Here is a 26,549-nt window from a genome sequence, read left to right as displayed (position 1 = left end):
TTTCGTGGTGCGTGCCAAGCGTAAATCCTCTCATTTCGCTCCGTCAGAACTGCCTGGCTGCCTGGCATCATGCCAGATCAACAGTGGTACAAAACAACACTCCTCAAGTAGAGGCTGCAACACAGGACTTTGGTTTCGTGAAACTACCTACCGGGCAAAAACACATTGTGTCATGTAACAATGTCATAGAATTTGAAAACAGTTGTCAACAGTTTGTTTCTGAAGTTAAAGGGGCAGTATGCAGTTCAAACAATAACAAAGCACCACCCCACCACTGTTATTGGCAAACAGCTGAAAAATGGGTCTTGAGAAATGTAACCATCATCAAATCTACAGTTGCAAGGACTGACCATCCATGAAATCAACATTATAGTTTTAACCATGTTTTGAGGCTATACAGTGTTTGTTTACAATCCCAATGTGTACAAACATTCATTTATGGCTGGTTATGACACCTGCATAAGAGTAGCTAAATCTACAAAACCAACTCCGGTAATTAATTTATGGCTGGTTATGACACCTGCATAAGAGTGTCAAAACTCACAAAACTAACTCCGGTAATTAATTTATGGCTGGTTATGACACCTGCATAAGAGTGGCTAAATCCACAAAACCAACTCCGGTAATTAATTTATGGTTGGTTATGACACCTACATAAGAGTGGCTCAATCCACAAAACCAACCACACAAGGCAAAACACTCCCTTACACCATAGCCTACGTGTCAACAGTATGTTTTTTACTGACCTTGTTAAATTATTATTGTAATCGTTCACACATTGATGTCAGACATGAATTTACTCCAATGCTCTGTTGCTGATGACTGGGATGAATGCAGGAGCAGATTTCAGGAGCAGGACAAGACACCCTCTATGTGACTGATGACTGATATAAGGGCATGTACGTGATAGGCCTATCTGGCTTATATGATTATGATGGTCATAATGCTTCTTGACAGTGTCATAAAGTGTATTGTCTTAGTCCAAGTAAAGCGACACAGGATGGTCATAATGCTTCATGACAGTGTCATAAAATGTATTGTCTTAGTCCAAGTAAAGCGACATAGGATGGTCATAATGCTTCATGACAGTGTCATAAAGTGTATTGTCTTAGTCCAAGTAAAGCGACACAGGATGGTCATAATGCTTCATGACAGTGTCATAAAGTGTATTGTCTTAGTCCAAGTAAAGCGACATAGGATGGTCATAATGCTTCATGACAGTGTCATAAAGTGTATTGTCTTAGTCCATGTAAAGCGACATAGGATGGTCATAATGCTTCATGACAGTGTCATAAAATGTATTTTCTTAGTTCAAGTAAAGTGACACTGGATGGTCATAGTGAGATTATGAACATTATGGGAAAAAAACTACTGTAAAGAATTCATTACAACAACAAGAAACAAACTTTCAAACGAAATGAAATTTATTGTCAGGGAATAAATGATTAAAATAAATATGGGTTTTGACACTCTTATGTAGGTGTCATAACCAGCCATAAAATAACACAATATATGTCACAACAGGTGTAAATACATGGGCCATGACAGTGTTATGACCATTTTATTACAAGTTATGTCAGCTATTATGACATGGTTATCACGTGCTTGGGCTGAACAAGGTCTCTTGACCCTGCATTGTACGTGTACATTTATGTCAGTCAAATGCCAAATACTGATGTCTTCATTAACATTATTTCAGACCGCAGCTGTCAAGCAAGGGGGTAGATCCGATTTCTAGACATTCACAAAGCCTTCCATTTTGTCCTCAACTTCAGAACACTTCAGCTAAATACAGAATGTTCGCAGATACTTCAAGTGACAGCCGTGACACTTCAATTATGTGAGAGTTATAGACCTAGTCTATGTAATCTTGTCAAGGCAGAACCTGTAGGAAACATTTACATTTAAGCTCTTGAAATTTTGGTTGTGGTCGTGTTTTGGAAACTAACCAAAGTCTTGGTTTCAATTTGAATTCAACTCTCAGTTTCAAAGAACTGACAAGAAAAAGTCAACTTATTTGGAATCATTTCAAACAAACAAAGTCTCATAGCCCCTCTCTTTTCCTAAATCTTAAATTAGGCCCACAAACACAACATAGAACAACATCGCTTGACATATACGCATTCACACCCAAGGAAGATGGAAAAGGGGGGTTGTGTTAGAATCTCAGGAAAAAAAGAAAAAGGACAAAGATGTGTGTCTGAAGCGGACAGAACTGTGTGACCGGCGACGCACCTCCTGGAGAGAAAGCTCTTGTTGTTCTTCTTATCTCAGCACGAGCCCCCGGGGCAGAGAGGGAGTGAATGAACAGATCACTTCCCCCAAGGAGGAGTCTCACACACAGAGGAGGGAGAGAGCGGGCAGACCCACACACCCGAGAGAGAGAGAGAGAGAGAGAGAGAGAGAGAGAGAGAGAGAGAGAGAGAGAGAGAGAGAGAGAGAGAGAGAGAGAGAGAGAGAGAGAGAGAGAGAGAGAAACACCCACACACACCACTACAGATCACTTCCCCCAAGGAGGAGTCTCAAACACGGAGGGAGATACGGGAGGAAGAGAGCGGGCAGACCCACACACCCGAGAGAGAGAGAGAGAGAGAGAGAGAGAGAGAGAGAGAGAGAGAGAGAGAGAGAGAGAGAGAGAGAGAGAGAGAGAGAGAGAGAGAGAGAGAGAGAGAGAGAGAGAGAGAGAGAGAGAGAGAGAGAGAGAGAGAGAGAGAGAAACACCCACACACACCACTGTCCCTCAGTTGCAACTATAGATGAACAGATCACTTCCCCCAAGGAGGAGTCTCAAACACAGAGGGAGATACGGGAGGAAGAGAGCGGGCAGACCCACACACCCGAGAGAGAGATATATATATATAGAGAGAGAGAGAGAGAGAGAGAGAGAGAGAGAGAGAGAGAGAGAGAGAGAGAGAGAGAGAGAGAGAGAGAGACCCACACACACCACTGTCTCTCAGTTGCAACAGGTACACGCAGTATAATAATCTCATCAGAGAGAGCGCGAGGGAGAAGGGGAAAGAGAAGGAAGGAGAGGGACCATCAATTACACAGGCACTCGAGGATACAGATAACCTGCTCTATGTGTGGCTCCTCTCAAGGCTTCACAGTAAGTACTCCACCTCTCCTTCACCATCCCACTATTATTCTCATTCTACTATAGTGTGCGCTGTGTGTATGTAGAAATTAGGACAGCCCAGATTACACCTCAAGTCATTTTTGTTGTGTCATAATGTGACGTGTGACGGTGAGACAGCGATAGTGTTCGATGAGTTTTCATGAAGTCTGTGAAAGTTCTGTATGTTTTCAGTCACACACTGCACAGATTTCACATCACTCCATTTCCTAAATGTCCATTTTTCTGTCAATTGGTGTGACAGTGTCATACAATGAAATAGATTTGAGTTGCAGGCTTTCATTATTAGATCTTTGAGTTGTAGGCTTTCATGAAGTTTGTGAAACTATTAGTTTTCAGTCACTCACAGGTTTCACACCACTCCTCTTACAAAAGTCTTCCTTTGTGCCATACGGTGTTCAGGGCGTAATGGTGATATTTTTAAAAGTCAACAATTGACAACTTTCTCATGAGGCCACAGCTGTGTGCCTTTGGCTCGTCATGCATTGATTTCAGAGTGCAGTTTCATAGCTTCATGGTTTCAGAGTGAGCTTTCCCCGTCTGTTGTGAGACTCATTCCACTCTGCGGTGATGCGTACCAAAGAAACGTGAAATGTCATCCATCAATCTTGGTCGATGAGTGTACAGTACAAGAGAAGATCAGTTTCCTCTCCTCGTACGGATGAGCGTGATACACGTTCTAATAAGATATCGCTGGTATTAAAACATTTACAATTATTATTATTATTATTATTCTATGTGCTATGTTGTGACCATTTCAAATGGTGTTGAGGAGAAGATGTCAAACCAGTCTACATACATTTTGGAGGACTTTTACAATCCATTCAGAAAGGGAATAGATAATAAAAGCTAGGACACTTCAACTTGAGCCGTATACCATCAACTGGGATAACTTGAAAAATAAGAGCAAAACTGGTCCCCTGTAGCTCCGTTGGTAGAGCACTGTGATTGCAATGCTAGGATAGGGGTTTCGATTTCCAGGACTACCCATATGTCAAATGTATTGCCTGCTTGACTAGTCGCTCTGGATAAAACCGTCTGCTAAATGGCATTTCAAATCACCAGCTTCTGACCTTTCGCAACATTTACTCCACCCACACCTCTGCACTTACCACAGGTTTACACCTGCAAAGGTGCTCTAGGATTGGCCTTTTTCATACTAACTCTAGTCCTGTTCATGTCCAGTCTTAATTAAATCTTTTTTCACACTACTGAGTGGATCCCGGCCTGTAATACACTGGCTTGGTCACGTATCCATCATATTGGCTGGAACCGTGCTGGAAAGGACCACGTGAAAAGAGAATGTCCGGGTCGACCACCAGACAGAAAGACAGAGGAACAGACGAACAGAGAGGCAGGTACCTGGGAAGAGAGCCAGGTCCCAGTCAGTGTAGAGAGGAAGTCTGGACTGATTCACGGGGAACACTGGTTTCCTACTTGTGAAAGTGGTGGTGGCCGCACCTCGGCTGACGTGCACAGGAACCTCTTCTTATAGCCTGCCATGGTGTTTTGGACGGTCACAGGATGTGTGGAACGGTGGGCGGCGATGGTGCAGGGATGGGCGCTACCGTTTGAAGTTTGTTTGTCCGGTTGTGTTCGTTAGGAAAGTTAGTTAGGACACCCCTCTTCGATTGATTTGACAACCCTCTTACCCCTCCGCCATCTCCTTCCGTCTCTGACTGTCTCACACCTCAGCTTCCTTGCTTCTAATTTGAGCTCCGTTCAAAACAGAGTAGAGCTTCCTCCTTCAGCACACTTCATCCGCTGTTTGTGATGCTTCGTGCTCTTTCAATTCTATAGGAGGGAGGGAGGGAGGGAGGGAGGGAGGGAGGGAGGGAGGGAGGGAGGGAGGGAGGGAGGGAGGGAGGGAGGGAGGGAGGAGGGAGGGAGGGAGGGAGGGAGGGCAGCAGAGAGAAAAGGGTATAAGCAGGTACAAGAAAAAAATGGAAATTGACTTCATCAATTATTTGGGCTAATGCACATCATAGTTCTCATACTCTTCTGTGGTCTTATTCCTTAGGCCTCCTCTTCCTCCCAGAACAGCACAGCCATGTTAACCTCAGATGGCTCCCCCTTTCCCCACACCACATCGGTCTCCACCCCCACCCTGACCATGACCGACTCAAACCTCCAGGACATAGACATGACCCTCTGGAGTGAGGCCGAGTTCCAGGAGAGGTGCACCTACATCTTGAAGGACCACCCGTGGCACCCGGGTAACCACCCAGAGAACCAGACCAAGGCTGAGAGGTCTCTACCCAGAAACTTGGTCCTGAAACGCTGCCCTGACTCTGCAGAGGTAGGTTATACTGAAAGCGTGAAGACCAAACCTTCCTGGAAATGAGGGATGTGCTTAAAAAATGAAAGTTGAGATTGAGAGAGTTAGTATTTGAATACAGGTATGTCTGACTGTTTGTGTTTTCGTTTGTGTGTGGGAGAGTGAGTGGGCATGGTGTTTCTTTGTGGGGACCTAGTGTGTTTGTGTGTGCTTGTGTGTGTTTGGGTGTGTGTGTCTCGGTATGTTTGCGTGCACACAGGTACGTATGCGCACATGCATGAGAATGTATGCCTATCTGTTCATAATGGGTCTGTGTAATGTGTATATATGTGTGTGTGTGTGTGTGTGTGTGTGTGTGTGTGTGTGTGTGTGTGTGTGTGTGTGTGTGTGTGTGTGTGTGTGTGTGTGTGTGTGTGTGTGTGTGTGTGTGTGTGTGTGTGTGTGTGTGTGTGTGTGTGTGTGTGTGTGTGTGTGTGTGTGTGTGTGCATACAGCTGTACTATATTTGTTCTGTGTGTGCATTTTGGAAAACTTCCCTTACATCACTCCCACTTCCTTCCATCCTTCCATCTTTCCATCCTTCCTCGGGAGGAAGAAATGCTTGACACACTGTTGTCTTTCCAGCTTTTCCTCTCTGTGTCTTTTACGCTGTGTACATCTTAAGACAGATGGCAAGACAATAGCCACTGGGTGCGTCCCAAACGGCACAATATTCCCCATTTAGTGCTCTGCTTTTGACCATAAGGTTTCCCTATGGGCCCTGGTCAAAAGTAGTGCACCAAATAGGGAATATTGTGCCGTTTGGGGTGCAGCCTCTGTCTTCACAGCCACAGCCTGTGAACAGGTGGATACTATACTTTACATTCCCCGTTCCCAATGTCCCTTGCCAATAAACTGTAAAGCGGAGACACTGAGACCCTTGCTACTGATCGTAAATAATCTCCGGTCCAAGAAGTATATCAGCTAGTTTGATGGCATTGACAACATTTAATCAGCCCAAGCCCCATAATTGTGCCGTTATCTAATACATGTTGTATTGTGCCCAGATGAACACATTTATTTTAGGCCATATAAAGAACAGCTATGCATGATTTAATGAAAAGCACCAAACAGCACCAAACAGAAACAACATTGTTCACATTTAATAAAATACTTAAAAACAGAAGCAGGCAATAGGCTATACAGCTGGCTTCACAGTTCCTTTTCCTGGAGTCCACAATCTCCTTTGTCTTGATCACATTGAGGGGAGAGGTTGTTGTCCTGGCACCACACAGCCAGGTCTCTGACCTCCTCCCTATAGGCTGTCTTATCGCTGTTGGTGATCAGGCCTACCACTGTTGTCATCGGCAAACATAATGATGGTGTTGGAGTCGTGCCTGGCCATGCAGTCATGAGTGAACAGGGAGTACAGGAGGGGACTGAGCACGCACCCCTGAGGGGCCCCTGTGTTGAGGATCAGTGTGGCGGATGTGTTGTTACCTACCTTACCAATTGGGGGTGGCCCGTCAGAAATTCTCTTGCAGAGGGAGGTGTTTAGTCCCAGGGTTGTTAGCTTAGTGATGAGCTTAGAGGGCACTATGGTGTTGAACACTGAGCTGTAGTAAATGAAAACCATTCTCATGTAAGTGTTACTTTTGTCCAGGTGTGAAAGGGTAGTGTGGAGTGCTATAGATATTGCATCATCTGTGGATCTGTTGGGGCGGTATGCAAATTGGAGTGGGTTTAGGGTTTCTGCGATAATGGTGTTGATGTGAGCCATGCCCAGCCTTCCAAAGCACTTCATGGCTACAGACCTGAGGTACTACGGGTTGGTAGTCATTTAGGCAGGTTACCTTAGTGTTCTTGGGCGCAGGGACTATGGTGTTCTGCTTGAAACATGTTGGTATTACAGACTCAGACAGGGAGAGGTTGAAAATGTCAGTGAAGACACTTGCCAGTTGGTCAGCACATGCTGTACACGTCCAAGTAATCCTTCTGGCCCTGCGGCCTTGTGAATGTTGATCTGTTTAAAGGTCTTTCTCACATCTCATGCATGTTTCAGTGTTACTTGCCTCGACACGAGCATAGAAGTAATTTAGCTCGTCTGGTAGGCTTGTGTCACTGGGCAACTCGTGGCTGGGCTTCCCTTTGTAGTCTGTAATAGTTTGCCCTGCCACGTCCGATGAGCGTTGAAACAAATGTAGTACGATTCGATCTTAGTCCTGTATTGACGCTTTGCCTGTTTGATAGTTCGTCGGAGGGCATAGAGGGATTTCTATAAGATTCCGGGTTAAGAGTCCTGAAAGCAGCAGCTCTACCTTTTAGCTCTGTGTGGATGTTGCCTGTAATCCATAACTTCTGGTTGGGGTATATACTGTGTCACTGTGAGGACGACATCATCAAACTTATTCCAGTCTGTGCTAGCAAAACAGTCCTGTAGCTTAGCATCTGCGTCATCTGACCACTTTTCTATTGACCGAGTCACTGGTGCTTCCTGCTTTAGTTTTTGCTTGTAAGCAGGATTCAGGATAGAATTATGGTCAGATTTACCAAATGGAGGGCAAGGGAGAGCTTTGCTCATGTCTCTGTGTGTGGAGTAAAGGTGGTCTAGAGATTTTTCCCTCTGGTTGCACATTTAATATGCTGGTAGAAATTAGGTAAAACGGATTGCATTAAAGTCCCCGGCCATTAGGAGCGCTGCCTCTGGATGAGTGTCTTCCTGTTTCCTTATGGCCGTATACAGCTCATTGGTCTTAGTGCCAGCATCGGTCTGTGGTGTTAAATAGACAGCCAGGAAGAATATAGATGACAAGTCTCTTGGTAAATAGTGTGGTCTACCGCTTATCATGAGATACTCTACCTCAGGTGAGCAAAACCTCAAGACTTCCTTAGATTTTGTGCACCAGCTGTTGTTTACAAATATACATAGACCACCACACCTTGTCGGCTGTTCTATCCTGCCAAAAATCGGTGTCACCATATTAGCTAAAGTAACGTCATAGTCAGCATTGATAATAGAACTAATGTGTTAGTAAACCTGCTACAATCATGCAGTAACGTTACAGTGTACAGTCAGTAAGCAGTTTAGCATTTATGCCGGCAGCGGTGGCAATACATTTGTAAATCCAAAACCTTACCTTGACTTGGAAGAGTGTTGTGTTGGATAGTCATAGCCAGCTAGCTAACATAGCATCCCTCTGTTTGACCAGGGTGTTTGAGTAGGTAGGCGAAACTAGCTAGCTGCATTTAATAGATAAGTAAGTGAAACTGAAAAAAAAGACAATCTCTCTCTCGCTATCTCTCTCTTGCTTCTCCTTAATTTTGGAATAAAGAAATTTGTTCAAAACTGTTCAACTATTGGCTCTCTCCCTTTGAGTCAACTACTCACCACTGCAGTGCTAGCTAGTTGTAGCTTATGCTTTCAGTACGAGATTCACTCTCTGATCCTTTGATTGGGCGGACATGTCAGTTCATGCTGCAAGAGCTCTGATAGGTTGAAGGACATCCTCTGGAAGTTATCATAATTACTGAGTAAGTCTATGGAGGGGGGTGAGCCTCCTAGGTTTTGTATTGAAGTCAATGCACTCAAAGGAAGACGGAGTCTAGCTGTCCTCTGGCTACACCATGGTGCTACCCTACAGGGTGCTGCTGAGGCTACTGTAGACCTCCTTTACAAAATAGTGTTTTAATCAATTCATTGGTGACGTGATTATATTAACTATAGTTTTATCGAGAAAATATTACTTTTTAAATGTTTTAGAATTGTTATTTTTATGAAATTCACTGAGGAGGATGGTCCTCCCCTTCCTCCTTCCTGTGTTGTACAGGTGCTTGGGGTGACCAGTCGGGAGCTCATTCAGAAGGGTACACGGTTCGGCCCTCTGGTGGGCCAGACCTACAGCAATGACATGGTGCCCAAAGATGCCAACAGGAAGTACTTCTGGAGAGTAAGTGAGGGGCATTGTGGGATCTCATTGAGGTCAAATTCTGTTCACTTCTACAGGGGGTAGAGGGATTGCACAAATTGACACTTGTGGTCTCACATCCTGTGTAATGTGTGTGTGTGTGTGTGTGTGCTTGTGTTTTTATGTCAATGTGTTATTTTTTGCTTTACTGTAAAGGTTGTGTGTGAAGGTGTGTGTGCGTGTGTTTTCTCGTTGGGGAGGAGGTCACACACACAGCTGTTCTGTTTCAGTGAAGCAGTGCTTTTCCACTCACTGCTCCTCTCAGCAGTGCCACGGTCTCACTGCTGGGAAACACACGCGCGTGCGCACACACACACACACACACACACACACACACACACACACACTGACTCTCACACTGACTAAGCAAGGAAGTGGCCTAGGGCCTGCGAGCCACGACTTCCACTTGCATACACACAGCTAACGGCTTAGGCCTGCAAACAGCATAGTCATGACACAGACCAACAGACTATACACAGTCCCGACACAATATCTAAACAACTGGGCCACTCCACAGACATGAGATTAACACAGCCATCACATAGACAACCTGGACTCTGTAAAGTCATGAGTCAATCTGCAAACAACACTGCTTCCAGACAAAGACCAAACAAACAAAGTGATATAAAGCAGATTGAGTGGGAAACTGTGGTAGAGCACAAATCCAGAGAGAAGGATCTCTTTTTTTTGTTGCTCTCCAGGAATGTCTAACCATTTAGGTGTGCTGCAATGGTACATACTGTAGGTATGACATTGAAGTTAGAGTGATATAACACAGTCAGTTGTGAATTGACTCGTGTCATTCCGGTAGAAACAACACATTATGACTACACCGGGTACGCCACCACTACCACCACCAACCAAATCCCTCCACACCTTATATGATAGATAGAACAACATCCTGAGTGACTTCCTTTCTCACGTCATATTACTGGATTGATGCCATATCTTAGGTTTCAGAGCCGTGGGAGAAGGTTGTGTTGATGTAGTCATCTAATTCTCTCTCCCTCTCTTGTCTCTCTCCAGGTGTTCTCCGAGGGTCGGTTACATCACATCCTGGATGGCTTGGACGAGGAGAAGAGCAACTGGATGCGCTACGTCAACCCGGCCCGTTGTCACGGAGACCAGAACCTGGCGGCGTGCCAGACTGGCATGGCCATCTACTTCTACACGGTGAGAGCCGTGCCACCGGGCCAGGAGCTGCTGGTGTGGTACTGCCCGGAGTTCGCCCACCGTCTCAACTACCCGCCCCCCGGAGAGCTCTTCACGGAGAGAATTGGTACGTTTCTGAGATGGATTCTGAAATGCAGAGGAGCTACATCTGGCAGCAAGTTGCTGTTTTGTGGCCTCCTCGACTAACATCAGATTCATATAGGAATCAAGCCTGGAACTAATGTACTTAATAAATTATACTAGACCAGCCTAACGGATCCAATCCCATTTGATCCAATCTAATACAGAATGGGACAATATGGGGTCTGTGGGACTTGTATTCACTGTGGTGAGGGGATGTGAAAAGCAATATGGTCAATGCGTGTTCGGCACAATGCATTGAAAGGAGTAGAGAGCCATTCCTAGAGTTTACCATAGCAATGGGTGGATGTAGGTGGTCATTCAAAGCCAAAATCGCTCAGTCAATGATCCAGTCGACTTACAAACTCTTTGTGTGGGTGTTTAACCAGTAATAAAAGTCACACCCACAGGCCTTTGTGAGGAGAGAAAAGAAAGGAGATAAGATCTAGCTCCAGGTGTCACCAGGAGTGATTTTGTCTCAATAGGGAGAGACCAATTTTTTCACGCACGCACGCACGCACGCACGCACGCACGCACGCACACACACACACACACACACACACACACACACACACACACACACACACACACACACACACACACACACACACACACACAACAATCCAGGAGGGGGGGTGTTGAGGTGCTGATAGTTCTCTGGAAGGTTTCCCTTATTCATTTGGCTGCTCTTGAAGAGGAAGAGCGGGAGGAAGTGCTCCGTTGACTACTTGAACTTCCTAGCAAGGCGTTCCCGCTGACAGATTGGTATATCCAAGAGTGTTGGTTGTTAGTTTGCCTGAGTGCTCACCTCTCAGGAAGAGAGGGAGGGGTGGTCCTGTGAAACAAATTGGAGTCTGTCTGTCTGTCTGTCTGTCTGTCTGTCTGTCTGTCTGTCTGTCTGTCTGTCTGTCTGTCTGTCTGTCTGTCTGTCTGTCTGTCTGTCTGTCTGTCTGTCTGTCTGTCTGTCTGTCTGTCTGTCTGTCTGTCTGTCTGTCTGTCTGTCTGTCTGTCTGTCTGTCTGTCTGTCTGTCACCAATCCCTGACAGTACAGTATTTGATCACTTCTTCTTTATTGAGAGACTTTTTCAGAGGTATTCAGAATTCAACAAAAAGTTAGGCCGTTTAGGTGGAAATAAAAGTTTTGGCTTTGTGACACCAACTCTTAAACTCTTGTCATAGGTTAGACTAGTGCTGATGTGACACAATGCAATTAGTCAGACAGATAATGGTAATTTAATACACTAGGCTGTCGGTAAACTTTAACCCTTTGTTGCTTTGTGTGAAGTCAGTGTGTGAGTTCTCTCCCCAGTGCAGTTAGTGTGATCATTAGTGGTTACATTCGGCACAAGCAATTGACAGCATGCAAGATAACAATAACATTTCAAAAAGGTTGAGAAGGAATATCATTCAATGTGAATTCCAAAGACTGCATCTCACGATTGTGTCCTGTGGATCCAATGCATCGCACTGGTGACTAAACTTATCACGCTGCAAATTATAGTTTTATGGTACTTTTTCCACAGATCTGTGCTAATCCAGACACTTTTAAGGAAATCCTTCCGACAAACCATCAAACAGGTAAAGTGTCAATGAAGGACTAAGATTGAATCCTACTACACCGGCTCTAATGCTCGTCGGATGTGGCAGAGCTTGCAAACTATTACGGACTACAAAGGGAAGCAAAGCCGCGAGCTGCCAAGTGATGCAAGCCTACCAGACGAGCTAAATAACTTCTATGCACACTTCGAGGCAAGCAACACTGAACCATGGATGAGAGCACCAGCTGTTTCGGACAACTGTGTGATCACACTCTCTGTAACCGATGTGAGTAAGGACTTTAAACGGGTCAACATTCACAAGGGAGCAGGGCTGTCTTCACTGACATTTTCATCCTCTCCCTGACCGAGTCTGTAATACCTATATGTTTCAAGCAGACCACCATAGTCCCTGTGCCCAAGAACGCCAAGGTAGCCTCCCTAAATTACTACCGACTCGTAGCAGTCAACGTCTGTAGCCATGAAGTGCAATGAAAGGCTGGTCATGGCTCACATAAACACCATCATTCAAGAAACCCTAGACCTACTCCAATTTGCATACCGCCGCCAAAAGATCCACAGACTACGCAATCTCTATTGCACTCCATACTGCCCTACGTGAGAATGCTGTTCATTAACTATAGCTCAGCGTTCAACTCCATAGTGCCTTCAAAGCTCAACACTAAGCTAAAGAACCTGGAACTAAACACCTCTTTGGATCCTGGACTTCCTGATGGACCACCCCCAGGTGGTAAGGTTAGGCAACAACACATCTCACATGCTGATCCTCAACACGTGGGCCCCTCAGGGGTGCGTGCTTAGTCCAATCTTTACTCCCCGTTCACCCATGACTGTGTGGCCAAGCACGACTCCAATACCATCGTAAACAAAATGATGGTAGGCCTGATCACCAACAATGATGAGACAGCCTATAGGGAGGAGGTCAGTGACTAGGCAGTGTAGTGCCAGGACAACAACCTATCCCTCAATGTGAGCAAGACTATGGAGCTGATTGTGTATTACAGGTTAAGGGGAGCCGAGCACACCCCAATTCACATCGACGGGGCTGTAGTGGAGTGTGTCGAGAGCTGCAAGTTCACCAACAAACGAACAAACTACCATGGTCCAAACGCACAAAGGCAGTCGTAAAGAGGGCACGACAACACCTATTCCCCCTCAGGAGACTGAAAATATTTGGCATGGGTCCTTAGATACTCAAAAAATTCCACAGCTACACCATCGAGAGCATCCTGACTGGTTGCATCACCTTCTGGTATGCCAATTGGTCGGTATCAGACTGCAAGGCACTACAGAGGGTATGTAACGTGTACACTAGGAGTCAGGAAGCAAGTACCGGGAGTGCATTTAATAATAAATGGAGTACAGACATAAAAACCAAGAAAATCATCAATAACGCCTGGGGAAAGAACCAAAGGGAGTGACAGATAAATGGGAGGGAATCAGGAAGGTGATGGAGTCCAGGCGAGTCTCATGAAGCACGGGTGTGCGTAATAGTGAATAAACTGGCGACGTCGAACGCCGGAGAGGGAGAGCAGGAGTTGTGCGTACAGCCCAGTACATCAACGGGGCCAAGCTTCCTGTCATCCAGGACCTCTATACCAAGCGGTTAGAGTAAGGCCCTAAAAATTGTCAGACTCCAGCCACCCAAGTCATAGACTGTTCTCTCTTTACCGCATGGCAAGCAGCACCTTAACAGCTTTTACCCCCTTAGCCGTAACACTGCTGAACAATTGATCAAATGGCTACCTGGACTATTTGCATTGACCCCCATTTTTACACTGGTCCTACATGCTGTTTATTATCTATGCATAGTCACTTTACCCCTACCCCCACACGTTGACTCGGTACCGGTACTCCCTGTATGTAGCCTCGTTATTGTTATTTTATTGTGTTACTTTTTAAAACTTTTGTTTATTTACCAAATATTTTCTTACTCTGCATTGTAGGTTAAGGGCTTGTAAGTAAGGTCTGCTGTATTCTGCGCATGTGACAAATAAAATTAGATTTGATTCTTTTGTGTGACAAAACTTTACCCTAAGTATGTGTGTCTGTGTCTTTTTTTTTGTCCCACAGAGCAAAACAATGTTCGTGGAAAGAATTCAGGGAAGACGGGGCACAGCATGTCTGAAATCCTGAGGATGGAGCACACCAAGCCCGACCCCACTTGCCCCCAACTCCCCGAATCAGCACTGTCCTCAACCTGCAGCCCTGTCCTACCCCTGTGCCCCTCTGTGGTCTACTCCAGCTACCCACCCATCCAGTACTGTGGCCCCCCAATCCCCAAAAGGTCCCTCAGCAGCCGTGTCAGCCCCCACATGCACTTCCCTGTCAAGCCCAGCCTGGGCATCCCCATCACAGCCCAACATTACACAGTGTCGTCATTGCCAGGTCGCATGTACCCCAGTTCACTGTGCAGTCCCTACCTCATACCTCACTTCCCGCTTGGCATTAACAGCCTACTACCTCACACATACCCCCTGTACAGTGACAGAATAGCTCCTCATATGCCATTTCCACCTCACATGCTGCCTTTTGAGGTGTACCCACACGTTCTGCGCCCATCTGCCAATGTACACAAAGAGCTCCTGCTTGCACTGACCACCACCCCAAAAAACCTCTCACTGCCCAATGGCAGCAGAGATCTGCCCCTCGCACAGACCAAAAGCAAAAAAGACCTCAATTGTATGCCGACCAATGGGTGCAAACACCTTGGGGACCATGTGCCTTCACCAAAGAATTACCTTAAAAACCTACCTTTGACACCAATGGACAATTTCAGTGACCCCAATCATTCATCTGCCAGCAGCACCTTCGATGACCAGCCTCTACCAGCTACCTCTTCAATGGCAAACTGCCTCGCACCCAGGGGAGGCTCACCGCTGGCGGGCCTGCCCGCCTCTTCTGACTACCTCCCCTCCAAGCGCACATCCGCCCTCCTGAGCTCCAGCCACAGTGCAGAGGAAGGGGCAGTGGACCTGCGGAAGGCCAGGCATGGTGGACGGGTCATCGGGTACAAGACCCTGTCCTACCCGCTCACACGGAAGAATGGGAAGATCCGGTACGAGTGCAACATCTGCAGCAAGCTCTTCGGTCAGCTATCCAACCTCAAGGTCAGTCAGTCCCTGATCATATGGCCCATGTCTGAGATTACAAGTACTTTATGTTTAGATGATAGTTTATGCTAATATGATATCATTATTGAAATAGTTTTGCTTATGGAAACGTTTGTGGTCATGCGAAGAACCTGAAAAAACTGCTGATGGGCTAACAAAGTATGAAAATAACAGTATATACTCCCAATTACACTACACGCTCCTAATTACCACCTTTATTGGATCGATAGACAACCTGGACTCATTGATAGATGTAACAAAATAAACACAAATCTGGGACACTGAAACATGTATGATATGCTAGGTTTGTAATGGAATATATTAATTTGTGGATGTACATCTTCCATTTCCTATGATACACCATACATACAAAAGTATGTGGACACCCCTTCAATTGAGTGGATTTGACTATTTCAGCCACACCCGTTGCTGACAGGTGTATAAAATTGAGCACACAGCCATGCAATCTCCATAGACAAAAACTGGCAGTCCGATGGACGAATCCGGGTTTGGCGAATGCCAGGAGAGTGCTACCTGCTCGAATGCATAGTGCCAACTGTAAAGTTTGGTGGAGGAGGAATAATGATCTGGAGCTGTTTTTCATTTTTTGGGGGCTAGTCCCCTTAGTTCCAGTGAAGGAAAATATTTCCTGTTTCAGCATGACAATGCCCCCGTGCAGAAAGCAAGGTCCAAACGGAAATGGCTTGTCGAGATAAGTGTGGAAGAACTTGATTGGCCTGCACAGAGCCCTGACCTCAACCCCATTGAACACCTTTGGGATGATTTGGAACGCCAACTGCGAGCCAAATCTAATCACCCAACATCAGTGCCCGACATCACTAATGCTGTTCTGGCTTAATGGAAGCAAGTCCCCACTCTTCTTCCCAGAAGAGTAGATGCTGTTGTAGCAGCAAAAGGGGGACCAACTCCATATTAATGCCCATGATTTTGGAATGAGATGTTCAACGAGCAGGTGTTCACATACTTTTGGTAATCTAGTGTATGTTACAAATTACAATTCATATATATGTTATGAATGAACAGTTTGTATGATATGTTATGAATTGCTTTTCGTACAGTATGTTACAAATTTGCAGTAAGTATGATTTGTTATGAATTATAATTTGTTGTGGCTAACGTTAGCTAGGCTAGGGGTTAGGGGTTAAGGTTAGTGTTGGAATTAAGTTTAGGAGTTTGGTTAAAGGGTTAGGGGAAGGGTTAGCTAACACAACAAGTAGTAAATAGTTACAAAGTTACTAATAAGCTAAAGTTGACCATGATGAGATTCGAACACACAACCTTTGGGTTGCTAAACGTTCATGTTAAAAGCCAACCTTTGCCTTAGGTAACCTTCTGTCTCATGTAACCATACGAACCATAACATATCCTACTCATTTGAGTGTCCTTGATTTTTTGTTACTATGTTACGGCTAGTGTATGAGACCAGGCTGCAACAAAGGTGGTAATTGGGTGTATAGGGGCTTTCTGTTCTTTTCATGAAATAGATTTGTATCATCCTCTGTTTTTTGTCTTTCCACTTTTCATTTCCTTTTTATGGCTCTCTCTTCCTGTCTATCTTTCTGTTTCCTTCCTTCCTGCTATTATGTTTCCTGTCTCCAGGTCCACCTGCGCGTCCACAGTGGAGAGCGGCCCTTCAGGTGTCAGACCTGCAGTAAGGACTTCACCCAGCTGGCCCACCTGCAGAAACACTTCCTGGTTCACACTGGGGAGAAGCCACACGAATGCCAGGTATACTGATACTTCACTGATATGTCATGCTTCCCTGATACCATCATTCTTCACTATGGTATACTGCACTAAGTTGACAATGGGAGCACAAAATAACACATCAGAATATTCCCAAGCAAGCCTGCGTAAAATCTCATACTAATCTTGCACTACTGCTAAAGAAACACCATTCATGAAGTAATTACTCTCATCCTTTCTCCCCCCCATCTCTCTCTCTTTCGCTTCAGGTGTGCCGCAAGCGTTTTAGCAGCACCAGCAACCTCAAGACCCATCTGCGTCTCCACTCAGGTGAGAAGCCCTATCAGTGTAAGCTGTGCTTGGCCCGCTTCACCCAGTATGCCCACCTCAAGCTCCACAAGCGCCTGCACACTGGCGAGCGCCCCTACCACTGCCCACACTGCCTATGCGCCTACCTCAATTACTGCAGCCTCCAGGTGCACCTCCAGGGTTTCTGCCCCTCAGGAGCCGACCCCTCAGGCCCTGTTCCCTCTGTTGAGGAGTTGCACCGTGTCAATGCGGCGATTGAGCAGTTCGACCTGAGCAAGGCTGCGGAACGCCTGGAGGCAATGGCAGCGGGAGCTGAGGCGGAGAAAGGGGAACAGCAGCACTAGCGTCCTGCTGCAGGAGATGGAGTTGGGGCGGAAGAGCTCCAACCATTTTAACGGCGCCAATGGGAATATGTCACTAGTCGAGCATGGCCTACTATGCAGCAGCGAGGGAATCCTCTGTCCTTAGGTTGCAGTATCACAGCCGACCTCTACCTCTGCATCCTGGCTATGTCAAACAGGAGTCGGGTCATGTGACAGTCCACTAATACCCTTTTCAAACTACTGAGCCGAGGTAAGCCATGGCAAAACGTGTTGTACTGCACTGGCCTGGTTATGCATCCACATACAATGTATAGTGTTTGCAATGTACTGGAAAGGACCATGTGAAAATGAAATATCCAAGCCAGCACAGTACAGCTTGATTCAGTAATGATAGTGTGGAAAGAGTATAAGAGACAGCGTACTGATAATCCATCAGGGTGACAGTGGCCTGATAGTGACCTTTACTGTTTGAAGCAAGGCTTTGTCTCTATTACAGGGATTTTTACTCTCAGGGCAATGTGAAGAGCAGTGGAGGCTGCTGAGGGGAGGACTGCTCATACAAATGACTGCAACAGAGCGAATAGAATAGCAAACACATGGAAACCATGTGTTTAATGTATTTGATATCATTCCACAAATTCCGCTCCAGCCATTACCACAAGACCGTCCTCCCCAATTAAGCTTACACCATCCTCTTGTGGTGAATAAGTGGGATTTTACTAGGAGAACATTATTATCAGAGAATATAAACATTGTATTGTACCTATGATATCCTCAGCCTTATTATTAATTTATTATGCAGTTTTTTGTAACCTGAGGAAGCCACAAAGACAGAGACTTGTGATCAAATGTTTATAACAGAGTTTTATTTCCTACTATCTGTTCTTGTCATTTCTTATTTCTTGATGATGTGGGGCAATAATTGAAAATAAACAATTCATGCATAAAGAAATAATGTGCCTTACTTTACATTTGAATGTGTTTATTCACATTTGTGTGTGTGTGTGTGTGTGTGTGTGTGTGTGTGTGTGTGTGTGTGTGTGTGTGTGTGTGTGTGTGTGTGTGTGTGTGTGTGTGTGTGTGTGTGTGTGTGTGTGTGTGTGTGTGGGTGGTGCGTGCGTGCGTGTGTGTGTGCAGGCTTGGGTAGGTTACTTTCTTAATGTCATCTGTTACAGTTACTAGTAGTAGTAGGTTGTCCAAAATTGTCATCAGTAACGTAACTTTTGGATTACCCCAAACTCAGTAATGTAATCTGATTACTTTCCATTCATTTTAGATTACTTTCCCCTTAAAGAGCATTAAAAGAAGACAAAAAGGATCCATCAAACGCATTTGGTGTGTCGTACTGGTCTCTGACTTGTGGTCAGACTCGCTCAGGTGGAACAAACTTAAACGTGTGCCTTTTTCAATGATGAATTGAATGTCATTGAGAAAACAGAAAGATGTTATTTTACATTTATATTGTAGTCATTTAGCAGATGCTCTTATCCAGAGATACTTACACAAGCAATTAGGGTTAAGTGCATTTCAAGGGCACATTGACAGGTTTTTCACCGAGTCGGCTCGGGGATTTGAACCAGCATCCTTTCCGTTCCATCTACCACACTTAACCACAAACATCCTTTCTGAATTTAAAAGTAACCCAAGAAGTATTCATCTTGTTTTTCAAAAATATCTGTAAACTGATTTAGAATATTTTTGATAAATTCATAAATTGCCATCAGATGACATTGAATGTAATCAGTTCTCCCCAACCTTGTATGTGCATGTGTGCCCCATGTGTGCCCCATTAGGGAAGTTGTTATCTTGATAACCTCTCCTTCCTACCGCTGTTACCCACATTGTATTTCAGAGCTCTGGTAAGGAATGACATCGCTGGCACACACTCACAAAGACAGTCTCCCCCTCTCTCTCTTTCACACACGCGCTGGCCTCTCTTTTGCACAGGCTCATGAGCTCTCTTTCTCTCTCTCTCCCCCTCTCTCCCTTCAGGACACCACTGGCACTTTGGGGAAATCCGGTTTTCATATAATAATTCAGGATCGGATGTTGATCAGGATTCAGTGTTTGAAATGGGATAAGCAGAGTTCGTGTGGGTTTGTTTGCGACCGTGTATATATTTTCTCTTAAGTGTATCACTTCCAGTTGCCAGCAGTAGTTGAACTCATTGATACGGGAAATTGCTCACACCCACACACTCTATCGCCCACACACTACCAATGAGACCAATCTACGGACTCCCCAGAGGTGTAAATGATGCAATATCACTCCGTATGGAAACTGAAACAGAGTATTACACATGGGTAAATGATTCAGTCAGTTTCCTCCAACAATCCAGTAAATTGCTACAGGGTATGGATTTAGTTCTGTCCTCACTTTCCCCTTTTCACTCAACCCCTCATCACATTTTCATTATATTTTACATGCTGACATTTTTGCATATTTTCACTGTTTAATGTCTTTTCATCCTACAGTATATTAAATATATATTGGGTGGTTTAAATCATGTTGAATTTCATATTTCATTAGACATATTTCATTACTAAGCTAACATATAGAAATGTTTTTCGATGGTCATACAATAGATCATTTAGCTATTTGATATTGAATTTTAGGACCCTCCAAAATATATTTAGGTACCTCCTAAAATATATTTTTTAATTATTTGATCAAATATAGAATTTGCTCTTTACAACTATAGCCCATAGAAACGCATTGAATAACACATTTAGAAATGGCAAAAGACAGTAGCAAAATAAATCATAAGGATTTAAAGTGTCTGTCCTATATCTAGGAGATGTATGAAAACTCAGGAAATACATTGTACTTGTCAAAAAATTGGACAGACCTACTCACTCAAGGGATTTTCTTTATTTTTAATATTTTCTACATTGTAGAATAATAGTGAATACATCAAAACTATGAAATAACACATTTGGAATCATGTAGAAACCAAAAAAAGTGTTATACAAATCAAAATATATTGTATATTTGAGATTCTTCAAAGTAACCACCTTTTGCCTTGATGATAGCTTTGCACACTTTTGGCCCTCTCAAACCATCTTCATGAGAAATGCTTTTCCAACAGTTCCCACACATACTGAGCACACTCATCTGAATTGAGTTGAGGTCCGGTGATTGTGGAAGCCAGGTCATCTGATGCAGCACTCCATCATGCTCCTTCTTGGTCAAATAGCCCTTACACAGTCTGGAGGTATGTTTTGGGTCATTGTCCTGTTGAAAAACAAATCATAGTCCCACTAAGCTCAAACCAGACGGGATGGTGTATTGCTGCAGAATGCTGTGGTAGCCATGCTGGTTAAGTGTGCCTTGAATTCTAAAATAAATCACAGACAGTGTCACCAGCAAAGCACACCCACAACATCACACCTCCTCCTAGATGCTTCACGGTGGGAACCACACATGCAAAGATCATCCGTTGCTGCCGAGAGTGCCTAGAACCTGGAATCCCTGTTCAACACGTTCCTTCATGGATTATCGGAGGTGGTTAAATACAAGCTCGCAGCCCGGAGCTACACATGGACCTCAACTCTCTCATAGCCTTGACCATATGGATTGATGGGTGGCTACAGGAACGTAGGAGGGAGAAAAGGTCTGTTCCCAGTCACACTCGTTCGTCCACCTCGCCTCCGGGGAATCCCGGAGAATCTGATGTCACCCGAGTTCCCACGGGAACCACTGAGGGCAGTGGACTCGTCTCCTCCGGATCCCATGCAAATGGGCAGGGCTAGATTCTCTCCTGTTGAACACTTGCACAGACTGAGCACCAACAGCTGTCTGTATTGTGGTACTACAGGACATTACATACAGTTGAAGTCAGAAGATTACATACACTTAGGTTGGAGTCATTAAAACTCCACAAATGATTTGTTAACAAACTCGTTTTGGCAAGTCGGTTTGGACATATACTTCGTGCATGACACAAGTAATTTTTCCAACAAATGTTTACAGACAGATTATTTCACTGTATCGCAATTCCAGTGGGTCAGAAGTTTACATACACTAAGTTTACTGTGGCTTTATACAGCTTGGAATATTCCAGAAAATTTGGTCATGGCTTTAGAAGCTTCTGATACGCTAATTGACATCATTTAGGTCAATTGGAGGTGTACCTGTGGATGTATTTCAAGGCCTACCTTCAAACTCTGTGCCTCTTCGCTTGACATCATGGGAAATTCAAAAGAAATCAGCCAAGACCTCAGAAAAAAATTGTAGACCTCCACAAGTCTGGTTCATCCAATTTCCAAATGCCTGAAGGTACCACGTTCATCTGTACGAACAATAGTACGCAAGTATAAACACAATGGGACCATGCAGCCGTCATACCACTCAGGAAGGAGATGAACGTACTTTGGTGCGAAAAGTGTAAATCAATTCCAGAACAACAGCAAAGGACCTTGTGAAGATGCTGGAGGAAACAGATACAACAGTATCTATATCCATAGTAAACGAGTCCTATATCGACATAACCTGAAAGGCCACTCAGCAAGGAATAAGCCACTGCTCCAAAACCGCCATAAAAAAGCCAGACTACGGTTTGCAACTGCACATGGGGACAAAGATTGTACTTTTTGGAGAAATGCCCTCTAGTCTGATGAAACAAAAATAGAACTGATTGGCCATAATGACCATCGTTAGGTTTGGAGGGAAAAGGGGCATGCTCGCCAGCCGAAGAACACCATCCCAACCGCGAAGCACAGGGGTGGCAGCATCATTTTGTGGGGGTGCTTTGCTGTAGGAGGGACTGGTGCACTTCACAAAATAGATGACATGATGAGGAAAGAGAATTATGTGGATTTATTACATTTACATTTGACATTTAAGTCATTTAGCAGACGCTCTTATCCAGAGCGACTTACAAGCAACATCTCAAGACATCAGTTAATGCTTGGTCGCAAATGGGTCTTCCAAATGGACAATGGCCCCAAGCACACTTCCAAAGTAGTGGCAAAATGGCTTAAGGACAACAACGTCAAGGTATTGGAGTGGCCATCACAAAGCTCGCACACGCTCTTTAGGCCAAAATACATTATTTGGCAATCTCTGCGTATGTGAAGGCCTTCTTGTTTCACACGAGTATCCAAGCAATCTCATGTGACTCACCACCTAGATTTGGTCTAATGTAGCAAAATTTAAAATTGTGTTTTTTTACATTGGATAAAAGTAGAGACTCAGAGCTACAAAATGGTATTTCAGGAACTGCATTTTTGAGGAACAATGGGAAACTAATTCTACTTTGGAAGTTATTAAACTTGTAAACTTACTATTGAGAAATTGGCCTTTGAATGTTTTGGTATCTAGTGAAAAGCTCCTCTTTGTCTACACCATTCAGCATCATTCACACCCTGTTAAGCGTTAGCCACAGCCATCTCGTTTCCCTCTCGAAGCCTTCAGAGAGCACACTTGACGCTCTGGCCGATGATTTGTTTACCTCTGGATAACATGAAAACTGCCTAACTGGCAACCATTTCATTACGCTTTTGGCTGACGTAAGTAAAATATTTAAACTTGTTAACCCTCGCAAGGCTGCCGGCCCAGACGGCATCCCTAGCCGTGTCCTCAGAGCATGCGCAGACCAGCCGGCTGGTGTGTTACAGGCATATTCAATCTCTCCCTATCCCAGTCTGCTGTCCCCACGTGCTTCAAGATGGCCACCATCGTTCCTGTTCCCCAAAAGGCAAAGATAATTGAACTTAATGACTGTTGCCCCGTAGCACTCACCTCTGTCATCATGAAGTGCTTTGAAAGATCAAAGATCATATCACCTCTACCTGCCACACTAGACACACTTCAATTTGCTTACCGCTGCAATAGATCCATAGACGATGCAATCGCCATCACTCTGCACACTGCCCTATCCCCATCTGGACAAGAGGAATACGTATGTAAGAACACTGTTTATTGACTACAGCTCAGTATTCAACACCATTAGTACCCTCCAAGCTCATCATTAAGCTCGAGGCCCTGGGTCTGAACCCTGCCCTGTGCAAATGGGTCCAGGACTTCCTGACGGCCGCCCCCAGGTGGTGAAGGTAGGAAACGTCACCTCCACTCCGCTGATCCTCAACACTGGTGCCCCACAAAGGTGTGTGCTCAGCCCCCTCCTGTACTCCATGTTCACCCATGACTGTGTGGCCAAGCATGCCTCCAACACAATCATTACGTTTGCAGATGACAGAACAGTAGGCTTGATTATATATGATGACTGTCATGCTGGTGAATGAGGACCCAAAAGCGACTTGGCGAAAACAGAGTATTTAATCCAGAATAAACTTTACAAAACAAAAAGCATAATACTACACGTAAAGACAAGAACAGACTGGAGACTTGATCGAGAACTGCAGGTTGCCTCTGGAAGGCACTTGAACCTAGCAGACTCAGACACCTGCTCACCACGCAGCATCTGAGGGAAACACGACACGACAGGGCAAAACATAGACACAGCACGGTGAATTATAAATGAGGATCCGACAGGGCAGGTACGGGAAACAAGGAGTGAAATAGGGACTCTAATCAGGGAAAAGGATCGGGAACAGGTGTGGGAAGACTAAATGATGATTAGGGGAATAGGAACAGCTGGGAGCAGGAACGGAACGATAGAGAGAAGAGAGAGCGAGAGAGTGAGAGAGGGAGGGGGAGAGAGAGGGATAGAAAGAGGGAAAGAACCTAATAAGACCAGCAGAGGGAAACGAATAGAATGGGAAGCACAGGGACAAGACATGATAATAAATGACAAAACATGACAGTACCCCCCACTCACCGAGCGCCTCCTGGCGCACTCGAGGAGGAATCCTGGCGGCAACGGAGGAAATCATCAATGAGTGAACGGTCCAGCACGTCCCGAGACGGAACCCAACTCCTCTCCTCAGGACCGTAACCCTCCCAATCCACTAAGTATTGGTGACCCCGTCCCCGAGAACGCATGTCCATGATCTTATGTACCTTGTAAATAGGTGCGCTCTCGACAAGGACGGGAGGGGGGAGGGAAGACGAACGGGGGTGCGAAGAAAGGGCTTAACACAGGAGACATGGAAGACAGGATGGACGCGACGAAGATGTCGCGGAAGAAGCAGTCGCACAGCGACAGGATTGACGACCTGGGAGACACGGAACGGACCAATGAACCGCGGAGTCAACTTACGAGAAGCTGTCGTAAGAGGAAGGTTGCGAGTGGAAAGCCACACTCTCTGGCCGCAACAATACCTAGGACTCTTAATCCTGCGTTTATTGGCGGCTCTCACAGTCTGTGCCCTGTAGCGGCAAAGTGCAGACCTCACCCTCCTCCAGGTGCGCTCACAACGTTGGACAAACGCTTGAGCGGAGGGAACGCTGGACTCGGCAAGCTGGGAAGAGAATAGAGGAGGCTGGTAACCCAGACTACTCTGAAACGGAGATAACCCGGTAGCAGACGAAGGAAGCGAGTTGTGAGCGTATTCTGCCCAGGGGAGCTGTTCTGCCCAAGACGCAGGGTTTCTGAAAGAAAGGCTGCGTAGTATGCGACCAATCGTCTGATTGGCCCTCTCTGCTTGACCGTTAGACTGGGGATGAAACCCGGAAGAGAGACTGACGGACGCACCAATCAAACGACAGAACTCCCTCCAAAATTGTGACGTGAATTGCGGGCCTCTGTCTGAAACGGCGTCTAACGGGAGGCCATGAATTCTGAACACATTCTCGATAATGATTTGTGCCGTCTCCTTAGCGGAAGGAAGTTTAGCGAGGGGAATGAAATGTGCCGCCTTAGAGAACCTATCGACAACCGTAAGAATCACAGTCTTCCCCGCAGACAAAGGCAGACCGGTAATGAAGTCTAGGGCGATGTGAGACCATGGTCGAGAAGGAATGGGGAGCGGTCTGAGACGACCGGCAGGAGGAGAGTTACCCGACTTAGTCTGCGCGCAGTCCGAACAAGCAGCCACGAAACGGCGCGTGTCACGCTCCTGAGTCGGCCACCAAAATCGCTGGCGAATAGACGCAAGAGTGCCTCGAACACCGGGATGACCAGCTAACTTGGCAGAGTGAGCCCACTGAAGAACAGCCAGACGAGTGGAAACAGGAACGAAAAGGAGGTTACTAGGACAAGCGCGCGGCGACGCAGTGTGCGTGAGTGCTTGCTTAACCTGTCTTTCAATTCCCCAGACTGTCAACCCGACAACACGCCCATAAGGAAGAATCCCCTCGGGATCAGTAGAAGCCACAGAAGAACTAAACAGACGGGATAAGGCATCAGGCTTGGTGTTCTTGCTACCCGGACGGTAAGAAATCACAAACTCGAAACGAGCGAAAAACAACGCCCAACGAGCTTGACGGGCATTAAGTCGTTTGGCAGAACGGATGTACTCAAGGTTCTTATGGTCTGTCCAAACGACAAAAGGAACGGTCGCCCCCTCCAACCACTGTCGCCATTCGCCTAGGGCTAAGCGGATGGCGAGCAGTTCACGGTTACCCACATCATAGTTGCGCTCAGATGGCGACAGGCGATGAGAAAAATAAGCGCAAGGATGAACCTTATCGTCAGACTGGAAGCGCTGGGATAGAATGGCTCCCACGCCTACCTCTGAAGCGTCAACCTCGACAATTAATTGTCTAGTGACGTCAGGAGTAACGAGGATAGGAGCGGACGTAAAACGTTCTTTTAGAAGATCAAAAGCTCCCTGGGCGGAACCGGACCACTTAAAACACGTCTTGACAGAAGTAAGAGCTGTGAGAGGGGCAGCAACTTGACCGAAATTACGAATGAAACGCCGATAGAAATTAGCGAAACCTAAAAAGCGCTGCAACTCGACACGTGACCTTGGAACGGGCCAATCACTGACAGCTTGGACCTTAGCGGAATCCATCTGAATGCCTTCAGCGGAAATAACGGAACCGAG

General features: G+C 45.6%; 1 protein-coding gene across 2 annotated transcripts; it reads left to right on the top strand.

Moving 5' to 3' along the window:
• The first annotated feature begins 2,898 nt into the window (after nucleotides 1-2,898).
• Nucleotides 2,899-18,601, top strand: LOC123995672 (PR domain zinc finger protein 1-like). Of its 2 annotated transcripts, XM_046299332.1 has the most exons (8): nucleotides 2,899-3,106; nucleotides 5,154-5,432; nucleotides 9,217-9,336; nucleotides 10,381-10,633; nucleotides 14,277-14,490; nucleotides 15,010-15,313; nucleotides 16,937-17,065; nucleotides 17,293-18,601. In XM_046299332.1, the coding sequence occupies exons 1-8, from the start codon at nucleotides 3,080-3,082 to the stop codon at nucleotides 17,674-17,676; spliced, it is 1,710 nt and encodes a 569-aa protein (XP_046155288.1). In that variant the 5' UTR covers nucleotides 2,899-3,079; the 3' UTR covers nucleotides 17,677-18,601. The 2 variants fall into 2 exon arrangements, with proteins under 2 accessions (XP_046155288.1, XP_046155287.1); XM_046299331.1 differs by having other exon boundaries at nucleotides 2,900-3,106; nucleotides 14,277-15,313.
• The last annotated feature ends 7,948 nt before the right edge of the window (nucleotides 18,602-26,549 follow it).

This window comes from Oncorhynchus gorbuscha, linkage group LG14 (assembly GCF_021184085.1).
Source record: "Oncorhynchus gorbuscha isolate QuinsamMale2020 ecotype Even-year linkage group LG14, OgorEven_v1.0, whole genome shotgun sequence".
In the NCBI taxonomy this organism is placed as follows: Eukaryota; Metazoa; Chordata; class Actinopteri; order Salmoniformes; family Salmonidae; genus Oncorhynchus; species Oncorhynchus gorbuscha.
The sequence above is the reverse complement of the archived record's forward strand: the minus strand, read 5'-3'. Positions and strand labels throughout refer to the sequence as shown.